The 23,879-nt window shown below is 35.2% G+C and overlaps 1 protein-coding gene across 1 annotated transcript in view; it reads left to right on the forward strand.

Moving 5' to 3' along the window:
- LOC102041444 (guanine nucleotide-binding protein G(q) subunit alpha) overlaps positions 1-13,101 on the forward strand; it is a 70,202-nt gene extending 57,101 nt beyond the window's left edge. The window contains exons 5-6 of the mRNA XM_005420850.3: positions 9,047-9,200; positions 12,770-13,101. Coding sequence (XP_005420907.1) covers positions 9,047-9,200; positions 12,770-12,960 — 345 coding nt within the window. The 3' untranslated portion in view covers positions 12,961-13,101. The remainder of the gene's footprint in view (positions 1-9,046; positions 9,201-12,769) is intronic.
- The last annotated feature ends 10,778 nt before the right edge of the window (positions 13,102-23,879 follow it).

Here is a 23,879-nt window from a genome sequence, read left to right on the forward strand (position 1 = left end):
GAGTAAATAGAAATCTTTAAAAAGTACTGTTTTCTATTTGGGGGGGTGAAGGGGGTGTTGGTGATTATATGACCTTCCTCATTAGGAAATAAAGACTCTTGATTTTTATTTGAGAATGTAATACCTGATGGATTGTCAGTTGTAAAAGTTTGTTTCCTTGTTTACCTTATTCAAGAGAAATATATTTGGATTATAAATCAGATGAGGTTACACTTAGTTGTGAGTCTTTGTTAGTGTCTCTCACTGGACATATATGTGAGATGGTGCTGGGAACTGTTTCTATTTTCATACCCTTGAAGGAGTTCAGAATTAAAAGTTCTGAGGAATGTAACTCTTGTATAAGCGGACAAAGAAAATAAGAGTTCAGACTGCCTGTTATTCAGAGAGGTGCCAGGATGACTTCTAAATGACACACCCATGAAATTGCGCTCCCATGACAAATACCTGAAGAGTTGTGAGCTTCAGTCCTGAAGATAAGCACGCCTGGCTGTCCACCTGTATTTTAGCTATGATTTCTCTAACAGGTGATACTCAGACCCAATGGCGTCTCTTTTAAGTGCATTTCTAGATTGTAGATAACTTGATTTTGGTACATAAATACAAAACAGGAAGAGTCAGTAAGGATGGTATATTTTAACACATCCTGCAAAAATTTCAGTTAATGTACAGTCATGAAATATTTCTAACAAACACAAAAGAGAGATAGCTAACTGTTCCAAATACTGCCCTTAATAAAATAGAGAGTCTGTCTAGATTCATAGCTGAAAATGAAGACAAAATTTGAACCAGAGGACATAATATACTAATTACATTAATAGTACTGTAAATTAAGTAAATATTTTATCAGTCTGATGTGATGTGACAAAGGACAGCATGTTATAAATTAAATGATTAGATGTTTGACCTTTTCAGTTTTTCAGAAAGCTCCAAGAGGATTTATGGTGAGATAAAAAATTAAGGAATCATCTCTCTTTTAAATGGATTTATGATCTCTTATGTCTTGTGGGTCACATTCTACCTCTGAATTATGCCAGCAAATTTGGAGAAATGGGCCGTTTTATCAAATGGCACAGTTTAGAACTTTTTCTTGTGTTTAAAATCAACTTATTTGTTTAAATAAAGTGGGGTGTTTTTTTAGATTTCCAGGATATGCTGCATTTAAATATTTGTTAGAGATAGCGTCTTTCAACATATTAAATCTCAGCATCTCAGTGCAATAATTAGAAAAATGAATTCCAGCTTCGTAAAACAACCATAATCTCTTGCAGTTATGGAAGAACTAGAGACATAACAGTATAGCTGTAAAATGAAGTTCTATAAAAAAGTGACTTCATTATCTTTGCACATCTTATTAAGTACTTAGAAACAGCAAAATAGAGAACAGTGTTTATTGAAGCTTGTAGATATTTATTAGTGCACTAAAAGTCTTAAGGTATATAAGATTTCATATAGTTTGTATAGCTCTGTGGTGGTTATGTGTACATTTTTATTTTTATAGGGTTCTCAGATCAAAAGCAGAAAAGACAGAATATGATTTCCTCAGTTCAGCTTAATTAATTAATTAATAGGCTAAGCAAAAATTGGAAATTTTCTAAACTATCAAAAAGTAAATGCTGTCTTTCCTGAGGTATTTTCAGAAGCTGCAAAGCAACAGAGGCATTGGACAGCATGAAGTATGCATTGATAAAAGATGACTTTTAATGTAAGTTATTATGAGTATTCTGAACATTGCCCAAAATCTATTGGGGGAAAATGCCAGTTTAGATTATTCTCATCAGAGATAATACATTTTGATTAAATTGAAAAATGTGAAATTCTTACAGGATTGGAAAGAAATTGTGAATCTCTGTGGTAAGAGGAGATTGTTGTTAAGTAGAGTACTGTACCTTTTAAAAAATACCTTTTGTTTTAAAGCCCTTTTTGAAGTTCATACTGTGCCTTAAGAAATTACATTTGATTTAGCTAAAGACAGAATTGGTAATTTTAATATCATAATGCCATGGAATTTATCTTAAAACAGTAGCACCTTCCTTTCCCTTTTATCATCAAACTGTCACTCAATTTTCATTGAAGTTTTACTAAAAGTACCATCTGATTATAATTCACGTATTTACAGATTTTATCTCAGATTACAGTTCTTGTGGAAAAGGATTGTAATGTATGTAGTGGGCAGGAATGGCTTAAGAATTCTGAGATCTTAAAACAATAGGAAAATTGATTTTTTGACTTAAGAAATCCTGGACACATTATCCTAGAGGTCTTTTCCAACCTAAACCTTCTATGATTCTGTGCCTTCAAGCTGTGTCTAATATTGCCATTACTTCCTGGCTGTTCTCCTTTCACACATCTTAAGGTGTTTTCTAGGATCTGTCTCTTCTGAGAGCTTGGCAATTGCAGTATTGTTCAATGGACATTAAAAAAATGATGCCATAAAGATAATTTCTCCATCTTTTCTCCATGGGCTTTTAATTTCTTACAACGTGGTTTGTCTGCTTTAAGGACCTGCATTGTCTAACCTGGTATGATAACCAGATTGAATCTTTTTTGTTCCAGTCTTGATCAGTCCCTTTTGAAATATTCTAACACAGATTTTTGCATGAGGTACAATTATCTTCATTCAGAACTGAAGGAGTTCCTCAGAAACTTGTCTAAACCTTCTCCATTGTGCTGCAGCGTGACATACAGTGGTGAAGCAGCCAGGTGTGTGAAGACTGCTGCTTGGACTGGTTGAGAATTCTGCTGCTGTAACTTTATAATCTCTCATTCCGTCTTCAGCATCCCGTTGTTTTACAGCTTTTTATCCTGAGCTTACAGATTTCCAGAGCAGTGGCTGTTACTTAAAAAGTGCAACTGTGATTCTCTATGAAGTCTTGCAGGTTTCTGAAATGTAAAATAGCAGGTTCATTTATCAGTATGAGATGTTACGTGGCACTAACAATAAGATAGCATAATTTTGTAATTTGAGATGTGAACAGAAACAGTAGGTCTGGAGGTGGCTTGAGCAACATTTCCAATAGCCATTGCAGATATCTTTCAGGAGTTCAGGGGGTCTCAGACAAGTTAGAACATCTTTATCTCTGGAACATGAAGGGACCATCTGACTGAGCCTTTCATGGAAGCAGCATGGAGCTAAATACTCCAGGCAGAAGGTTGCTCTTAAAAATGTTTTGTCCAAAACATTACCAACAGGGGATTACTGAAGTGACTTAATAGTCTGTAAATACAGTGGCCATCAGTAAAACTGTTTCTGATTTGTTGTTCCTATATCATGAGGGCTGAAAGCAGAATCGTTTGTTTAGAGAGGTAGGATCTCCATCCTGAAGAGAGATGTTCAAAGTTTGTCTGAACACAGCCATGAGTAAAATTATATGATGACAAATTTTTTCCTGCTGGGAGCAAGGAGTTGTACCTGATGACTTCCATGTACAGATCCACTCCAATGTAATTTCTTCTTTGATTCTAGAAAAAAATCTGTATGACATGTGAAAGGAGCAGTTTTTTCTTTGTTTCCTTGGTGAGCATCTTTGTAGTCATGTCATAAGTTTTTCTTTAATACCCCTGAAGAACCCTACTTTATTTGACAGTGGATATCTGCATTAATGTAGTTACCTTCACAATACTTAATTTACACTGAAGAACTGTCTTGCAGTTTTATCAGATGAAGGCAGAACAGGATATTAAGAAAATTAAGGCTTTAGTATCTCAGCCACAACTACAAATTGAAATGGAACGAACTTTGTAGAGTGGTTTTCTGCAATGTTTTTGTGCTCCAAGTAACTGAACAAAGGCTCTGTTCTTTTGATTGATGGAAAAATTTGTTGTTTGTAAATTGCCCCACAGGGAAAGGATCCATATTGTTTGGTTTGTTAAGAAATATTGCAGTTAAAATCTAATTTATTAAATTTTATTAAATTTTTATCAAAATATTGACATGAAACATAGGGCTTACAGCTTAAATTTTAAATCCAAACAAAAGTACATCTGCAAAACAGATGAGCCTAGACGGAACTTGTGCAGTGTTAATTTGTGTAATACATTAACAGATGACAAATTGCTACCGTGTTCCAGTCACACTTTGTTCTGTGGTGTGCAAAAATCAGAAATAGCATGAGGCTGCACAGTTCAGAGAATGTTTACTCTTCAAAGAGGCAATCATCTGAACAACATGTTTCATTTTTTCATCAGAACTCTCATGCTGTTCACATCTGAGCATGCTTCCACTTCTCTTCCAGCACTGTGTTAGTTATTCTCAGGTCAGTCACACATGGCTTGGTGTGAAGGCTGAAAGAAAACAGTTCGGAGATCAGAGGACTTCAGTCTTTCTACATCATAAATAAATGTAATGCTTCATTTGGCTGTTTTTTTCATCAACAGCCAACAATCCAGAACAATTGAGCATGTGGCAGGGGGATAATACAAACTCCCAGTTAGAACTAAAATCCTCAAATAGTCTTCATACTTGCTTATTTAATTATTTTTTTTCCCATGGGAAATCAAATCTCCAGAATTGGTTGTTTACTTGGAAACTTGAGAAAATAGCACATTAACTACCTGTGTCAAACCTCATTGCTGGATGTATTGTATCTCTTCATACCGGTGCATATTTATTTTTGGCTTGTGGATAAAGAACCTTTCAAATGTAAACTATCAATGCTGGGAAAGATTTTCATTAGGAAGAGTCAGAGCCTCTCTCTCTTTTGTTGAAGTGGGTGGTTCTTAAAGGAAGTTGGGAGGTTGGATGATCATGAACCGGCATACAGAGGCTGCCAGAAATGGTAAATGGTGCTACTGGCAAGGATATGACTGCTTTTTTTTTCTTTTTCTTCTTTTTTCTCTGAATAACCAGTGTCAGAACTACCCAGAAAAGAGCTTTTTCAGGGACAACTTGATTTTAAAATGTTTTCACTCATTTTTCTCAAATATATGTAGATATTATAAAAATAGCCTATTTTGGCATTAATGTTTTATCATGAAAAATAATTTAAGAGTCACTTTTACATTTAAAAAATACTTGACAGCAATACTTGAAGCATGTTTTATGAGTACTTTATAGACCATTTTGCTTTGGACAGTATGTTTGGTTTTTGATGGTTGTTGAACATGTTGATTTAATGGATTTCAATTGTCACTTGCTTCATCTGTGTCTCTGCTGGGTACATAAAATTGCCATGTTCTTTCAAGTGCAGTGTTGCAAATCCAGTTTGTTGGAGAGCTGAGAGTTCTTCTTCCAGGTGATTTAAAAATACAATTCTTATCTACAGAGACTTCTTTCCAGTCCTCTACCAGAAGCTGGTTTTTTCAGGCTAGTTTACAGAAACACTGAAGTCAGTGAACAAAATAAGGGAATTATTCCTGAGCTCTGGTTGAAATGGTCTCTAACTGCATTTTTGTTACTCATCAAAATATTTGTACAACCATTACAGTTTTTACTTAGATGACTAGTTACAGCAGTGGAGCTATGAGATTATACTTCATACTGGTGGCAAAAATGCAAAGCACTTCCAATTTTGATACTGTATTTACTTTTTTACATAGTGGAGGACTCTGCACTTACCTCCCACTTCCTCATTTCCTCTACTGTTTCCCAGGTTTTGCATAGCAGCTTCATTAAATATTTAGCCAAGAAATACACTGTAGGTCTTTCTGTACAGCTTGACATTGCTTCTATGAAAATAATTGCTAGGGGTCTTAGTTGGATAATAGAAACATTCTGAGTTAATACAGAGTTGTACATAAAAACCATCCAGAATGAAAAGTTTTGTCAACCAAAATAATAGAGTCCATGACAGTGACAATAACCTTCGGAAATACTAATCTCTGCTTTTTCTGAAGCTCTTGTGCGTCAGTATCTCATTTTCTAACGTTATCATCTCTGAATGCCCTCTGATTCAAATAAGCATTTTTGCCAGCATACACAAGTTGCATACACAGAACAAGCAGTTTACTGAAAATGCATTTGTTTACCTCCTTGCCACTTTGTCTCTCACTGCATTCCAACAAAATGTAGTTCATCAGAATATGTGAAATCCTAATTTTTCTAATAGACACTGCTTGAATTGCTAACATTTTTTAAAGAGAAAAGTTATTATTACGTTTTCCGTTCAGGGTGTGAGTTACAGTACGCCCACTAGATGCCACTCGAGATAGTCATAAAGACAATAATGAGTGAAACTCCACTAACGCTTCTCTGTTGTTTCAGATTAATATTTTACTAAGTGTTTTCTGTCAAAGCACTGCTTGTTAGCTGGGAAATGCTGTTTTCCCTTCACTGACTACTAGCTGATACAGCTTTTAAATGCTGTTCTAGCACTCTTGCAGATGTTCTTTAGGATCTGAGTTGAGTGCTTATAAATTACCTCAATTTTGTTATTTCTCTAATTGCATTTTTCCAGAGCAACAGATAGCGAAGAGAATTTCAGTATTTACATCCAAACAAGAAATCCATCATTTTAATAGGAAAATTGAAAGTGTACATATAAAAATAAAATTGGAATGAAGTATACTCCTTTTTAATCTATTAAAATTTAAGGAAGAGTAGGTTTGCATTTGGATAAAAATGCGGGGAAACATGGTTTATACTTCTGCTTGTATTTGTATTAATATTTAATGGTTGTACAAAAACGTTCCAGCATAAAATCTTTTATATAAGAAGTACATGACAGAAAGAAATTACTTTTTTTTTTTTTGTTTCATAGAAACATATTTCTAGTCATAAAATTGGACAGTCATGTAGTTCATTAGTAAGTACAGTGGTTTTTCTTGATATTTATTGAAGTATTAGGATAATTTTGTCCAAGATTATGTAACCTGTTTATAGTTAATAAATTCACTGTTGGAGTATGTCTGCTGTATTTCTTACTCAGTTTCATAATGATATTTTTACATTGGACTGGCAACTTTGTCAGGTTGTATGGAAGATGGAGAATTTTACACTGGCATCTGTATATCCTTACAAGAAAAATAGAGGAACAGCTGGTGATATCAATATGTTTTTATGTATTTTGGGATTGACAGCAGACAAAAGCTGATCAGGGAAGTTGCCCGGGCCAACAGATCTTTCGAGATGATGAAAACAGTAATCCTACTGCTATTTTTCCATGTGCCAAGTCAGAGAGGCCATGATGAGCTGTTGCTGCTGTTGAGCAGAGGATGCTGTTGAAGGTTGGCGTCACTGCTGACAGTGGCTGCCAGCTACTGAGAAAGCCTTGGGCCACATCCAGCTATACATTTCTGTATGTTACTTATTCAAGTTTCTATCTGCAGCATTTTTTTGTTGAAGCTGAACTAAGATTTTTCTGGAAACAATTTGGTGAGATAGAGCTGCTCATAAAGGGAGATTAAGTACTTGGACAAACTAGTAAATATTGCCTGCTCCCCATTGTTGCTGGTTGTTTTTTGTTTGTTGTGGTTTGGGGTTTTTTAGGGGTTTTGTTTGTTTGGTTGGTTGGTTTGGTTTGGTTTTGAAGAGCCATACTGTATTGCTTGGCTTGGCAAAGCTTCCTTCATGTTGCATCTGACAGAAGGTCTGATCTCCAGTGCTAGTCTCTTTCCATACTCCTTGTAATCGTATCCCTACTATCAGGAAAAATACTGTAACATGAAATTATCTTTTACACAAGAAATAGTGCATCCTGTTAAAGAAAGGTTTTTTCAGAACACCCAGTTCAATCATGTGATCTTGTGATTAATTAAACTGATAAAAAATATTATGCCCATATATTCAATAAAAGAAAAGAGTAAGCATTGAAAGGAGCAAGCTATCATTAGAAACAGCAAACCAGTTTAAGACAAATTTTAGAGGATAATAAATTCCTCCAGTATTGGAGGAATTTACTCTGGCATAAAAATTGGTTTTATCTGCTGTGACAACCATGAAAGTTGAATTGCCCTTAGTAATTGGATAAACAGAGAGATGAAAGACAGCAAAATGTTAAGCAGAGATTGAGAAGTCAAAAAGCAATCACTTCAATTTTTTTTTTAATCAGTCAATCATAGTAAATTAATGAAACCATTATAGCATTTTAATCTGTTATGGCGAACTTCATTTCTTTATACAGGCAGATAAAATTTACAGGCAGATAAAATTTGAAAATCTCTTGGCCATTTTTCAGTTCCTACAAAACATCTGCAGACTACAGTTATAAATGACAACATATCAAAATGTCCGTTTACTGTCCTTAACACAGTTTGCTTAGATTTCCCTTTGAAATAATTTGCAAAGGGAAATTATAATTTCATGGTCACCTAATCTGCTGGGAAAAGCATGAAGGGCCCAGAGTCAATGTCCTGTGAAGACATTGTGAGACCTGAGCTGGTTTAGTCTAGTGAAGAAGACACAAGTACTTGCCAACAAGTATTTTGGAGGTGCATGGAGCTAAACTTTTTGAGGTGGACCATATAACAGATATAACTCTACTAGGTAGATCCCACTGCCTTTTCTTAAGGTCTTGTTGAGAGAAGAAGTCTGTATAGAATTTTGAGAAGAAAATACCATCTTATTAACAGTTTGTCTAAGGAGTTATGTTTTATAACTCCTTAGTTATAGTCTTAGGTATAGTCTCAGGTTTTAAATTTACTTGCAATTATTTTAAGCTGATCTCTAAGAATTGCTGAACACTGTATTCAAAATTTGGGAAAGGCAAGTAAAATAAATAATGTTCTTAAACCTTGAATTGGTTGTTTTGTGTTGTTATATATGTCTCTACCATGAATGACTTGTATTTCAATAACCACCAGTGTGTTGGCTGATTGTAACTGTGCATATTCAGGTTTAGCAAATGTTCCTGTTACGACTTTCAAGTTCGTGACTAGTGTTTTAAAGAATACTTATGGCTTAACTAGGTGAATTTGGAGAAGGAAGATGCCTGAAGGTTTAATTTACTGTTTGCTTATTACTTTTAATTTAATTAATTGGATCTTATATATTCTAGGAAAGTGCAAAACAAGAAATGGATTCTTTTGCCAAATGGAGTGAAAATGCATGAATTTATTTTGAAAAAAAAAAATCTCATCACCACCAAAATTCTGCTCTCTTTTTTTATTCCAGAATCGAATGGAAGAAAGCAAAGCACTCTTTAGGACAATTATCACATATCCATGGTTCCAGAACTCTTCAGTTATTCTGTTCTTAAATAAAAAAGATCTACTAGAGGAGAAAATTATGTACTCCCATCTAGTTGATTATTTTCCAGAGTATGACGGTAAGTATAATGACATGCTGTGTTTACACTGTAGTTAGTACTGGCAAATTGTGCTAGCTAGACCAAATACTAGACAGATAGATACTTTGGTATATTCCTTTAAAAAATACTAAAATATTGTAAAAAGTGATTGAAATTTTGTGGAATTTTTAGGCTGCTAAGATTTTGTTTTGTACTGTAATGACTTGTGGGTAGGATGGCAGAACCTCTATTGGGAAATTGTTGACTTTTAGATGATATTGTCATATTAGTAGTGAACCACTTTTTTGTAATTTTTCAAACGTTAGAGTGAGAGTTTAAATTGAAATACAAGAGTTAAAAATAAATAGAAACGTGTTCCTTAATTGTACATGTAGTTTTCTATAGTTTTGGTGTTTTGAGGTTTGCTTTTATATAAGATTGAATACTGAAGGGGAAGTGTTATAAGCTCTCCATAACATTCAGAAAAACAAGCAACCACCCCTTCCACCCTTTTATTGTACCTTTTAAAATTGTGCTTTAATTTTACATTGATTATGTGGAGTTAATGTGTTTGTCCATAAAAAAAAAATTGTGGGCTGTATAAGTGTTTCTATTAAAGCTGTACTTTCAGGAAGTTCTCATGAGGGGAAAAGCTATGTATTTTGAGGTAACTGAGTGTAGGAGGCCTTGGTAACAGAGAAAGATCAAACTCATATAATAAGAGGTCTAAAGAACTAAATGTTCCGGTTTTTTTAAAGAGAGAATCAGTTTTGTGCCACCAGGAAGGAATAGCTGATTGGGAAGCTGAGAAGAAGATTAAAACTCTCATGTTCAAATATGGAAAGTAATAATGGGAGAAATGTAATTCTTGTTTTCTGTTAAAGAGGAAGAGAACAGAAAAAGCCTGCAGGACCAGATCATATTGTTTATGAATCAGTGTAAATTTAGTTTCATAGTAATGTACAGAAGAGAACTGGCAGTTGAATAGAAATATGCTTGTTCTTTTGAATTTACTTTGTGTAACAAGTTCCCTAGACAACATCCCAAAGGTGAGTAGACCCTACAGTCTGCTCTGTTACCTCCTCTCAAATGTTGACAAAGCCCGTGTAAAATGCTTTTCCAGGGGAAAAAAAAAAAGAATTCAAACAGTTCATAGAAACTTTGTTTCTCTTCTCCTTTGTCATTGATGAGGGGAAAAAAACCTTTATGGACTATCAAGGATGTGGGAGTGAAGACCTGCAAGTCTTTGAGAATCTTTTGTTTCCTAATTCTGTAGATCTTGCAGGACCTAACTCCAGAGACAAAGTTACAGTTTGATGTGATTACTTCTTATGGCAGGGTGGAGTCTGTGGCTTGCAGAGGTGGTCCCCACTTCTATCCCAGTGTATTTGGGATGTGGGAAGTGGGAGATATGAGGAAAGTTTCAGAAATAGGTATTTTTAGCTGGATTGCTTCTCTCATCTTCAGATGGGAGAAAGTAGCCTAGGGATGAGAACTGCTGGCCAGGGTGGCAAATTGGACAGATTAAATTAAGGAGTTCTGCTGCACAGTGCATTAGTAAGACCTTTGAAAGGGAGGCTGAGCCATGCTCCTAGGTCAGTGTGTCATATGAAGACACATTTTGTATGCTAGTTCTTGACAACTGACTCACAGGCAGGGAGAGGGAGAGAGGGCAAACACAAAAAGAGGCTGTAGTTGGTAGGAAAATAAGAGAAAAATACTGATGTAGCACTTGTTACATAGATCTTCATGGTATCATATAGAGCTAGTCATTGAAAACTGCTGATTAGGGAGAGCAGTGGGCGAGAAAACTACTAAGTCATATGATAGTTCTTTTCTAGGTTTCTTAGACCAGAACCACTTTGTCATCTAAATTTGACATTAACTTACTCAATTTTTTTAAGTTCCTGGGGTCATACACATACTTCTTTGTGCTTGAAGTCAGCTAAAAGTTTAAATAACGTAAGATTAGAGGTGTGCAAATTTGGATATATCTCTGAATAGGCCAATAGATCTCAAGAAAACGCTGTGTGTAGCTACTGTGAAACTGTTTAACAAAATTCTGTTAGAAACTGTCTAGAAACTAAGTGATTTATTTTGATGAAATCATTGTCTTTGGAAGCCCAAGAATTTTCTTCATAAATACTCACATATATATGTGCTGTTGTGAGACTTAATATTGCTGTGCTTTGTCTATAATAGAGTCTGGTGTCCAAGCTAAAGGCTAGAGCCAGTTGTGTTTTAGAAGCTGTAGAAGTGTTGGACACTGTCCAACTGTCCAGTATCCTCTGTCCTTCCTCAGAGAACTTACTATCTGTTTATATCCCTAAATCTTAGAAAATGTGTCATCTGTGTATGTATGTGCGTATCTGTACATCTGTTCACGTGCATACAACCATTTACTGCCAAAACTTACTCTTCCTCCACATAGATTTGCAGCACACCAGAAAGTATGTGCTGTCTCTTTCATACATTCCCTTCCTAAATTTTAGTTGCACAAATTGGAAGTGTTACAAATTTTAAGCTTTTGAAGTATTAAGATAAGGTCTGTTATCCAGTTGGTGAAATGTGTGGACATGTGCTGGGCACCAAACTATTGATTTTATGATTACTGAAGGACAGAGCTACAAATAACAGCTGGACGCTGGTATTTGTATTGCTGAGTAACAACAGAACTAATGAAGAGAATAGGAGGAAACAGCACAGAAAATCTGTGTTCTGTAGAAACCCACATTTCAGAAACACAAGATCAACCGAACAATGACTTTTGGTGGCAGCACTAGAATAATAGAACAGGATTCACCAGCATGTAGCTTACGTTCTTGCTTCTGCACTGCTCTTTTGGCTGTGAACATGAATGAATCCTCATTGTTGCAGGCTGGAAGTAATTACTTTACCTTCTGAGATCTTTTAAGCTGAAAATGTAGTTTGATTAGATTGACTCTGTCCTTCTGAGTTACAACTTTAATTTAGATCTGATAGGATCATTAGCATACATAACTTAGATACCAGCTAAAATACTAGATACTTTAAATTGGTTAGAACATGAGCCTTTTACAGGCAACAGTTTCAGCTGGAGAGCAGCTGTGTATTTTATTATCACTTAAAGTAAATTAAGTTCTATTGATGACAGTGTCAGACCCAGTTCAGGATATGATTTCTCTATGCTTCCTAATAAAATCCATATAGAACTAGTAAACTTGCAGTGCTAAAATAACTGAAGTATAATTTAAATATAGTAGGTTTAGACTGAACATTCACCATTTCTACTAACTTTTAAAAGATTTAATTATATAGCTAATTCTTTTAATTTTCAGTCTATGCATTTATCAATCACCTGGTTTAAAATGGGTGATTTATCTTGATAAAGAAAGAAGATAGTCAGCAGTGAAAGACCAGCTCTGACTTTGTGAACATCTAAAATTTCTTTCCATCTTTATTTTTAATAGTTCCTACCACAAGGCATGCAGCCAGTATATGATAATATTGATTAGTAAAAGGTTCCCCATCTTCTTTTAGGTGGGAATCACAGACTAAGCCTTCCTTATTTTCTTCTAAAGAAGTGGAAATACACAGTTGACTTTAAGAAAACTGAATTTCTCTTACAGGACCACAGCGGGATGCACAGGCAGCACGAGAGTTCATCCTGAAGATGTTCGTAGACCTGAATCCAGACAGTGACAAAATTATCTACTCTCACTTCACATGTGCTACAGACACAGAGAACATCCGCTTCGTCTTTGCTGCTGTCAAGGACACAATCCTACAGTTAAACCTGAAGGAGTACAACCTGGTCTAACTGTACCTGGGGCATCCTCCAAAACCAACTTTCCGTGATTGAAGATATACAAGAGGGACTGTATTATAATCTGTGAAAACAATTTGCATAATACTAATTTATTGCCGGCCTGGACTCTGTGAATCTCCACAGAGTTTGTAGTTAATATTATGATTTTATTTAAAGCATATGGAGGAAAAACAAAAGATGCTGAAGTACATTCACAGCACATTTCCTCATTTTTTAGGCAAAACCATGTGACTCAATGTGTTTCAAATTCTCAGTCGTACATTTACAAAGGATAGCAGTTTTTTGCTATTGAAGCAAAATCAAGCTGGTTTCCTCTTTACCTAACCCTTTCTCTTCCCCTCCTTTCCTACTCCATTGTCTTTTAAAAGGTACAATGGCCTTTTTTTCCCCCCAGTTGCATTCCTGGGTGAAATATTTTCTGTTGAATGATTCGGTCAGGAAAACACTATCATCACTGTTTAAGTCATCAGTATGACTTAAATTTTACAGTATGTACTTTGAAGGATCAAAAAGTATTGATACTGTGGTTTTTAAATTCTTTACCTGGGTGTCTTCATTCTGTCTTCACTTCTGAGACTAGAATATATGGGTTGCAAAACAGAATTACAGTTGTCTAAGGATAGTAAATGTAACCATAGTTTTACAGTTAAGAAAGGTACACAGAAGACAGTAATGAAGTAATTAAGACACAATCTGGGATGTACATGGAATATGTTAGAACCTCTTTTTAATTGCCATGTGCCATTTTTTCTCTCTTCTTTTATTCACAAATGCCAAATAGAAAAGTCATAGACACTACATTTTCCTCAGTGGCTGCAGCCTGAAACAATGTTTTTCTCAGTTGTGTGGGGTGTTTTTTCTTATGTTAGAGCTTTTTTAAGTGTTTGTTTTCCACAGTAGAAAAATATTTTTATTGTACAAAATTCATGTTGCCAAATCTGGCTTTTTATAAAACCAATGCGCTTGAAACATAAGATACTGATTGAAATGCCAAATGGATCGGTTGGGAACTGACCTGATTGAATCAACTGCCAAATGATTAACACACACAGTTTCAGCTCATGTGTTCCCTTTTTTAGAAAGTGTACCATTTTCTAAAGCCAAAACCAACATGTAAGTGAATATTCTATAAGGTGTACCGTGCACCTGCATGTAGACTAGTAATTTAAAGACAATTTAGATCTCTCATTTTGTAAGTTATGACATGAGATTATTTTCTGTAATAATGTCAAGGCACCTTCAGTTGTATTACAAGAAGTTATTGATGAGAGATCACGTTCAGGAACCTTTTTTGATAAGGTTGATTGTTAATTGATTCACAGGCGTTTGATAGGCTTTCATGCAAAATAGCCTTTCTCAATGTTCTTTAGAAGAGATTTATAAATGTAAATGAAGCAGTGACAAAATCATTCTTGAAATTTAAATGTGCAATTTTTAACAACAAAAGTGCAGCACATATTGATGAGCCTTTATTCCGCAGCTTAGGTTGAAGGTTTTTTGACCAAGTGTGTGATTACTAGCAAGAAAACTCTGTATAGAGTTCAGACATGTAATTGGATTGATTATCTATGATGTCAGCTGGCACTAGAGTGCACTTAACACAAAAATGGTTGCCACATAGCAGCAGATGGGAGGTGGAAAAAAGAATGGTTTATTAGTTGCTTACCAAAGTTAACAATAAATACTAATGAGATATTTTTCATCCTTAACCCTCCCAAATTCAAAAGAACGATAATAAGAACAGTTACTATTTTTTGCTCCCTCTTAAAACACCTTGTAATTTAAAACTGGTTGTAGGTATAGTGCAATTATGAATGCTATAATCATTGTACATACATATATATATATATATATATATGGCAGCATCCATATTGGCTTTGTAATCATTAATTTTTGGCAAATCGAATGTGCTGTATTGATATGTATCTATGTAATTGTATTGTATGTCTTATAGCTAATTCACATTTTAAATAATGTTATTTTATTTACTTTTTCAAGAGAGAAGAATGTAAATTTTGTCAGTTTATTTCTGACTAGGGATTCGTTGTTGTTTTTATTTACAAAACAAAATACTATAGTACAGAGCGGTACTAGCATCGTGCTGTATAAAATCATTTGCACATTCCTGAATAGAAGTAAATTGGAGACACCAAGACAGAGATGATTCACATTCAAAACAATGCTCAGATCTTGTCAGGGCTTTATACAGCTGTAGAAAACAATCCTATTACAAGAACTTATGCTATTATATCTCATATTGGAACACAAACTTCAAATAGAAATTTCGGTTTTTATTTGACCGATTCGCATTAGGTTTTTTTCACTTTTCTGATAGTTTTATTGGAAAAGCAAATTCTGAGATATTTCAAACCATTGTACCATAAGTACTAATGCATATATGCTGTTGCCCTACAAATACCATGATAAAATGCAAAACATCAGATCAATCTTTCAGAAACTATGGAAACCTTAGGTATAAAAACAACAACCAAAAAGTCACTATTGTTAACGATTTTAAGGAGTTAAAGTGTTTTATTTAATGAAGCTAAAGCAGGTAGATCTAGATTGTAAAAAGTGACACTGACATTCTGAATAGGGGATCAGAACAGTGATTCTTTCTTACATACAGCTTAACAAAATTGGTCCTGTTCATGCTATAAATGCAACAGAGCTTCTGTTTTCACAGTTCCACTGTTGATAATATCCCTTTTTTAACCTGGGAATATATTGCCCACACTGGATTCAGTGCTATAAATGGAACTGTGGCCAAAAAAGGAAGGGGCAAAAAAAAAAAAAGACAAACACAACCAAACAAAAAGCCTAGACAGTGGTGTCTAACAAAAGTTTGGGGTTTTTTAATTTGTTTGGTTTTTTTTTTTTTCTTACGGGATATTGGGTGGGGGAGAAGGAAATGTGGTTCCAAGTTTTGTATAAAAACAAAACAAAAGTTTACTCATGCTTTATAGTTATATTGTGATTGCAGAAGTTTTCAAGAGTGTGTGCCACTGGGCTATTTTCTGGTATTTTTTAGGTAAGTTGAACCTGTGGCAATGTTTAGATCATTTGAGCATGTTCTGGGAAAAAAAAAATATTCGGCATGGCAAGGCAAGCTTTACATGAATCACCTAACACAGCATTGCAGTATGACAGTTTACAAAACATTTTCTTTTTAAATAACACAGCTGTTCCCACTTGTAGTATATTCCATTGTGGTGGTGGTGGTGGTGGTGTTGCTGTTGTTTTAATTGGTGGTTTCTACTATGCCTTATAGTGCTTAAGTCCAGAAGTTTGTGCCTCTAACATAAAGCTGAAGGCAAAAACATCAAGACAGAAACCCTTTTAACTTTGCCAAAATGATGTGTTTTCTTTGAATGTTATAAATGGGGGAGGAGGGAAGGAAAATGTCTTGGGAACCTGTGTATTCTAAATGTTCACTAGCACAAGAAAGCTGTAATATGTGTTTTACAGAAACCTGGAACTTGCCTTTTTCACAAATTAACTGTCGCTGTCCTTACAGATGTAGGATGATGCAGCTATAAGGACAGTTTGCTTTTTATAATTCAGTCTCTTTTGATTGTCAAGGTGTATGAACTGTACTTTTTAATCATACTGCCACATGATTGTGAATCACTTTTTAAAGTTTGAAAATGGAGAAGAGACTTTTAATGCTGGATAACAGTCAGAATTGACTGCATGATTTGCAAAAACTCTATATGGGGGAAAAGGGCTGCATATAGATTTTGCTAGACTCCCAGCCTTGAGTTGTAAGGTGCAGAAGACTTTCACATTACTCAACCTCATGACCCTTTCCTTGTTAAACATTCTTCACAAAAGAATGAAATATTAGGAGAAAACAAATACATGTTAACCCACATGAAAAAAATAAAATTTAGACATTTAATTTATTACATGTGCTGCTATTCTTGGAGATCTGTGCATAGTTATCCTGCAGACCATTACATTAGTGACCTAATGAAGTGTTCACAGCATATTAACAAGGCCTACACATGACCTACCTCTAGTTAAGAGATTAGTAAAGTAGCTATGTTTTGGAGAGACTGACATAAGTAACTTAGAAAACTTGAATGTCCTGGTATTTAATTAACCATGGTATTTTAGAAATTGACACTTTTACAAATGCGGTCCCTCTTTGACATAAACCATAAGTTCTAGAATTTAATAGACATTAAACAACTAAAGCCTTATCAGCTTGTTAATTTAGTAGAAGTCTTGCAAAACAATAGCTTTATAGTTTGAGAAGTGGAGCTACTGATATTTCCTCTGTTTTGCCTTCTGGTTATCTGTAGAATTTTGAGTTCTGTCAGTCAAACAAGAAATTTTTCTATCTAGTCAATACATTGGGGTCACAATTTAGATGATGAAAGAATTTTACTGTAGGTTTATCTTGAGCTTTTTCACAGTAGTCATACTGCAGGTAAGAAAGGCATAGAGATTTTGAAAACAATGTCAAAAGATACATTAAGTTTTTATAAATTATTTGAAGTTTTTTTGCTCTCAGAATACAGTTTAAACTGGTTTCCTCGTAAAAGATACATTAAGTTTTATGTAAATTATTTGAAGGTTTTTTTGCTCTCAGAATACAGTTTAAACTGGTTTCCTCATTTACCATGCTGCAGGAAATACTTATTTGACCAGTTCTTAATTTTTTTTTTCTTTTAAGGAAGGGGTGTAAGGTGCATTTTTAAACTTAAGAGTATTTAAAATAATATTTGCTGTTCTTAAAGTGTCACATAAATGCATGTATTGTGTGTTTCTTGAGGGATGGAAATAGTTTTTTTTTAAAAAACGAATATTGTACAGTTTCTGCCCCTCAAAAATGTTGATGGTTAAAAATACAGTATTTTTTGCCATATCTTCATACTATAGCATCTTCATTCCTTGAAATTTAGTTTTTCTGGAATATTTGGACTTACTGTTCTCCCAAAATGATTCTTATTTGGTAAGTGCTGGAGACATGTATTACTCCAAAATTACTTTTTAATTATAAATGCTCCGTCATCATTGTCTAAATATTACAATTTCCAGAGTATCTTGATACAGCCAGATGTTCAAAACATTTAGGGGCTTGTTACAGCAGAGAAGGTAATTCGACAGTATTATAAAAGTTTTGGAATTTTTTTGGCTTGTGTACAATGGAAACTCAGAAGTATGGAAGAAAAGAAATAAAACCTATGTCTCAGGGAAAGAAAACTCATACTTTGCAGACAGGAAATTTTCTTAAGGAGTTTTGGATGATTGCAGTCCTACTGCAAGAGTAGTGTGTTTCTTAGATCTTTTTGTTCACCTATGTCATGACAGCCGTAACAGAAAGAGGCCTATGTGCTACTTTTCAGGAGTTTGGCTCATACCTGGTCAACAATCAGTGGATCTGAGATCATCATTACTGAAGAAATAGTATTTCAGGCAAGTTGCAAAAATCAGTTGGTTCTCTATTAAGTGAACAAAACAGTTGAGGTAAGAATCTTTACCTCAAACGGAGTGCAGACCGTTTACCTAAGCAAAGACGAGTGAATGGTTCCTCATTTTTATTTCCAGTTGCAGAATGTATGGGAGAAGGATCAGTCACTTGGAAAGGATTTATTTTATGTCTGTGTCTCAGTGAAGATAATGTCAACAAACTACAGTGTCATTGTGACCTTTAGATATGTGAAATAGATGTAGAAGCTGTATCTGTGTGATAAGTTGTGCATACCTGTGATTAAAATCTTACATCAGATGCTATGATCATCTCACCCAATTGCCAAGCACTTTGTAGGATACTGTCCCAAACATGTAGGAGTTCCAGAATATTTTAAAACTGCCACAAAATGCACAATTGTCAGATCCTCAGGAGCACATCTGGTATCAGTATCTGATACGAAGACACCAGACCCCCTCTCATGGCTCATTACTTTTAAAAGGAGCTACCCTCCAAGACCTCTGATCCTGGTTTTCTTCTGCTCAGAGCTTTCTCTCTCCCTTATGTCAGCCCTGCTGCTTTGTCAATGAACTGGGTGGAAAAACAACCACCTTATTTTTGCTCTTCTTGCTTGCCTGCTTTATTAGTTAATTTTCAGGGGTTTCAGCCAGTTTGGCTGACCAATGGTTCCAAGAGGTGCTAAGCTGACCAAGTGGAAGGGGTAGAATTGTGTGACCCAAAGGCTTAGAAATGAGGAAAAAAGGGAGTAACACTTTCCTCCCTGAAAACCTCATCCTAGCGCTGTAGTTTCTAAACCCTTCATTTTATGCACTGTTAGCTATTCTGGCTTGGAAGTGTTGCACTTTTCATTTTTAAAGGCCTTGGTTGCATACTTATTCTAAAAAAAAAAAAAAATTGCAAAACAAGGAAAACTATTTCTTGTTCCCCTTTAAGAATCACAAGTTTCTGTGTACATAGACTAAATGCAGCTGTAGTCAGACTGATGACTGATGCCAAGAAATCAAACTTAGTGTTAAGGATAGAAAAAGACAAAAATTGGACTTTTATTCATACCACCAAAAAAAACCCCAAAAACATAGCAAAACAAAACAAAAAAAAAAAAACCAAACAAATCAAAACTTGTTCTTTTCCAGTAAGCTCTAAAAAGAAAATGTTTTCTATCTTATTTAAAATGCTGTGTTGCTGGACATGATATTAAAGGTTTACTGTGTCTTGTCCAAGGCACTTCTTTCTCCATTCACATATATTTAATATCAGACTCATTAATTGCTTCCTCTTCCACACTCATTAATTGCCATCTAAAGAAAATACAGTATTGTTTTATGTATATGCACTCTGGAATACTTTCTGATCCTTGTGAATTAAATGTAAATTGGTCTGGTAAAATTCAACTGCTGATGTGTAGTACAGCTGAAGAGGAACACACTTTCTGCTTAATCTTCTTCCTCCTGCCATTTTGTTTTGATTCTATTTTGATATCTTTCCTTTATCCTGTTTGCCACAAAGAGAAGGTTTCTTGACCTACCAGATTCAATTCTGGTAGTCATTGCAGAGTTGATCATACTGGCTGCATTAAAGAGAAATTTTGAATAAGAACAACTTCAGAAGGTTCCTGTAATCAGGGGCAGATACAATTAGCCTTTTGGACATGCATTTCAGAAAACTCTAACACCATAGTTGGAATACAATCACTTGAACAGTGTAGTAGGCAAACATGGCTCAAATTTTGCCATTTTAGTATGTCATTTTGCATTGTCAGTAGAGAGCTGTTTGCCAAGATGTTGCTGAAAATTTGCCTTTTTTCCTGCAGTCCTGTATGAGGTGGTTAATGCAATGATCATGCTGGCACTCAACTGAAGAGATGCATTAATTCGACAATAAGTTCAAATGTATTCTTGCAGAGACTATTATAAGATTACTTTATATGATGCTAACAACAACAACAAAAAAGATACTTGCATGCAGTAAATATTTAAGATATTGCACTTTTATACATTTATTATGAAGAGGAATCACTCTCTCCCTAAAAATAAAATTCCATTTATCTCACAATGAAGTATCTGGAGTCTCTTAACAATTGTCAATTACTTGTGCACACAAGTGTGATTATTGTATACTAGAGGTTAATTAATCTGTTGTCACATGCTGCAGAATATTTGGTTTATTTCAAATGCTGATTTTGGAAAAGCAAAGTAATGTTTTTATTAGTATCTTAGTGACTATTTTCTCATGTTTTTAGAAGAACACTGACAGTTGCTGATAAGACCTGATTTATTTTAGCTCAAGAAATTAACTGGTTTACTATTATTATAAATGTTTTTTATTCAAGTGCTTTAGAACTTCACTGTTTCATCTCACTTTGCTGAAGTTAAGCAACCTGAGTGTAATTGAGAGGCAAAAAGCTAGATATAAACATAGTCAAATTTGACACTTCCCTTGCATAATAATCTTTTAATGTATAAATCAATTACATTGCTATAATTTAGCTGATGGAGCTATTCCTCTTGAATTGCAACAGGCTGTGGTGGTACTAAAAAGAAATGAGTTGTCCTTATCTTATATACATAATCATATTATTCAGATTCTTTACGAGATGTTGGAAGAGTTCAAATAATATTATTGCTAATACATGTAAAAACAGCTTAACTGATTTTCAGTATTATTTATTGGTCTAGAAATTGTTGGAATCTCTTGTAAGAAGTTATAGAACTGGTGCTACAAGTGAAAGATTTCCATGGTTATGGATTAAATAATTCTCTTTTGATACATATTCGCACTTATACCTGCTGATTTTATTTCTGCTAATACAAAACAAATGCAACTCCATTCTAGATAGCAAAACATAGTCCTCAATTAAAATCCAGAAGAGCAAAGCATTACATAGCTAGAAGGTAAATACAGGGCTTAACCTAGATGATAGTGTACAATGTAAATGAGCACAACAAATTTCCTAAGCAGAGAAAAGTTTATGTAAACTGAGATAATTTGCGAGTTGTTTAGTTGACTGTTCACTTGTTCAAGCTTAATAGAAAAAACCAATCTGCATTTGAGATATTTTATTAGCATCTCTCTAGGAAACTTCTTTAAACATTTTGCAGTTCAAAGCAGTGGGTTAAAAGCTCTTTCTCCCTTACTCTGATGTTCTAGAGTTGAGAAATAAACACACTCGCAATACATACATTTCGGGATGCTTAAACAGATGCTTCCAAATTGCAGCAGAGGGGCATAGTGAAACGCTACAAGGCATAGAAGGCAAACCTTATGTCCCCAGTCATGCAGATGAAAATTATTTTGCCAGCTGATCTGTAAAATACACATAATTTAATTATTTCATTTGTCTTCTCAGTAGAAAATATTATGGCTTCAGTATCCTAGCACAGTCATTTTAATTCTAACTGAAGAGTTCCTAATTAACAACTCTTCAGTTTTTCTAATGGAAATAGGGACAATGGTTGTCTTACCCTAGGCTACAAAAACAGCTTAACACCTTTCATGTCCTCTTGGTCATTTAATGTTTGATTTGCTGTCTTGGAGAGCCACAAGTATGACCTTTATTTAGCCTTCTGTTGCACAGCATGCGAAAAGACAGGTCCTAACCACAAGAAATTAATGGAAGGGCAGACAAATTTAGCTGCTGCAGATTCATTTTCTGCAGTCTATTTATACTGGCTTAGTCTTTGCTTTCAATAATTCTGTGACCAACACAGTTTAGGAGAAAATAGTTTCCCTTGTCTGCCTGGAGGTCTTTTTAGTAAAGCTTCGATTCCACTCACATATATGGAAAAGAAATCTGCTTCTCAGAAGAGGCTTCTTTTACAGCAGATTATCTGACATTTCCAAACATTAACTTGGTAGTTGAAGGTCTGTAAGTGACAGAGGGTGAAGCATTAAAAGAAAGTGTGTATTTCCCTCACTTAGGCTGACAAGCATTATTTAAAATGCTTATGGGTACATGGAAATTGCTATTCAGTGCACAGAGATCACCTTGGCCTGCTGTGTCACCTGTGAACCCAGGGCCCTAAAGAATGGAAGTCGTAGCAAAGTCATGGTGTCAGATGTTCTTGCATTCAAAACAAGAGTAGATATGTTGCTGCTTTTGTGGAACAAAATTTCTCGACAACAGAGATACCTGTTTTCTTCCTTCTCCCTATCATTTTTATACATAAAAAACCAACCAAACAACAACAACAACAACAACAACAACCACCACCACCACCAAAACCACCACACCCAACCACAAAAACCAGCCCCAACAAACAAAACCTCCCAAAGGAGCTGGGAAGGCTTATGGCACACACGCATTCCAGACAACAGTTTTCAGCCATGTTGTTTGAACCTCTGAGTGCCCAGGTTTACAGATATGGCCACTGGCTGTTTATGTTGAGCCTGTAACTGCACCAAGCCTATAATGTCAGGCAGGATTTGATATGTGGCATGAAATATGTGGGTACTGTTCTGTAAGAAGATGCCTTTCTCAAGTGGCAAGAGAAGTAATAGGTAATGACAGATGGCCATCAACCATGTACTAAGATCTATGGTGAGAACAGGCAAGACCCTCGAATGTGAAGAATCCACAGACCAAAGTTACTGGTACAGGAGGAGACTTTCTTATGGTGGAAAACTATTACACTTAGACCAAAAATACACTGGGAAAACAGCAGTGTGGCATATGTCATACCACTTAATAAAAGTTCCTTTGAAAATAAAAATTGTAAAGTCTGAGGTATTTTGCCAAGACTTCAAGGCTGTCATTAAATAAAACACAAGTTGAGAATATATCTGTGCATATACTACCTAGCAGTAAACTCGGGAGCTGTGACATTTGGAAAATGGCATATATAAATGACATAAAGAATGCAACACTAAGCCAATGCCAGGCCGCACAATTTTACTTCTTTCATCATAGACAAGTACAAATGCTTTTAAGTACATTTTTCTATTTGTACATGCACATTTCTATTGGCATAGCAAGCATATCCAGGCATTTTAGGATGTCTGAGAGTGCTACAGTCTTACAGATAATGCTTACCTATGTAAAGAATTTTCAAGAAGTTATTGTAAAACCGTTGTAATTTCATAGTTGTTAATGAAAACTACAAGTTGTATTTTGTTTGATTTTTTTTTTGTGTTAAATTAAACAAGTTTATTTTAAAGGTGTTTTCTACAAGAGCCTGACTTTCTTGGTATTTTACATCAAAGTATAGCTATGCTTTTGCTGCTGGCTGAAGAGGATTCGGTTTCACAGACTACAATTACAATGGGGAAATTATGCATGCTGTGTTCAAGAGACCAGAAGTACCTTGTGAGAGCCAGGCGCCTCTCCTGACTCTGCCTCCTTGCCCTCTTCCCAGGGGAACGGAAGGCAAGAGAAAGTGGGCCAGAAGCTTCCTGGCTGGGGCTGGTGCCAGGCTGAGGAGAAAATCCAGAGCTGCCCGTGCGGTGCCGCCCGCGGGGAGCGCGGCCGGCCGGA

This window comes from Geospiza fortis, unplaced genomic scaffold (genome assembly GCF_000277835.1).
Source record: "Geospiza fortis unplaced genomic scaffold, GeoFor_1.0 scaffold12, whole genome shotgun sequence".
Lineage (NCBI taxonomy): Eukaryota > Metazoa > Chordata > Aves > Passeriformes > Thraupidae > Geospiza > Geospiza fortis.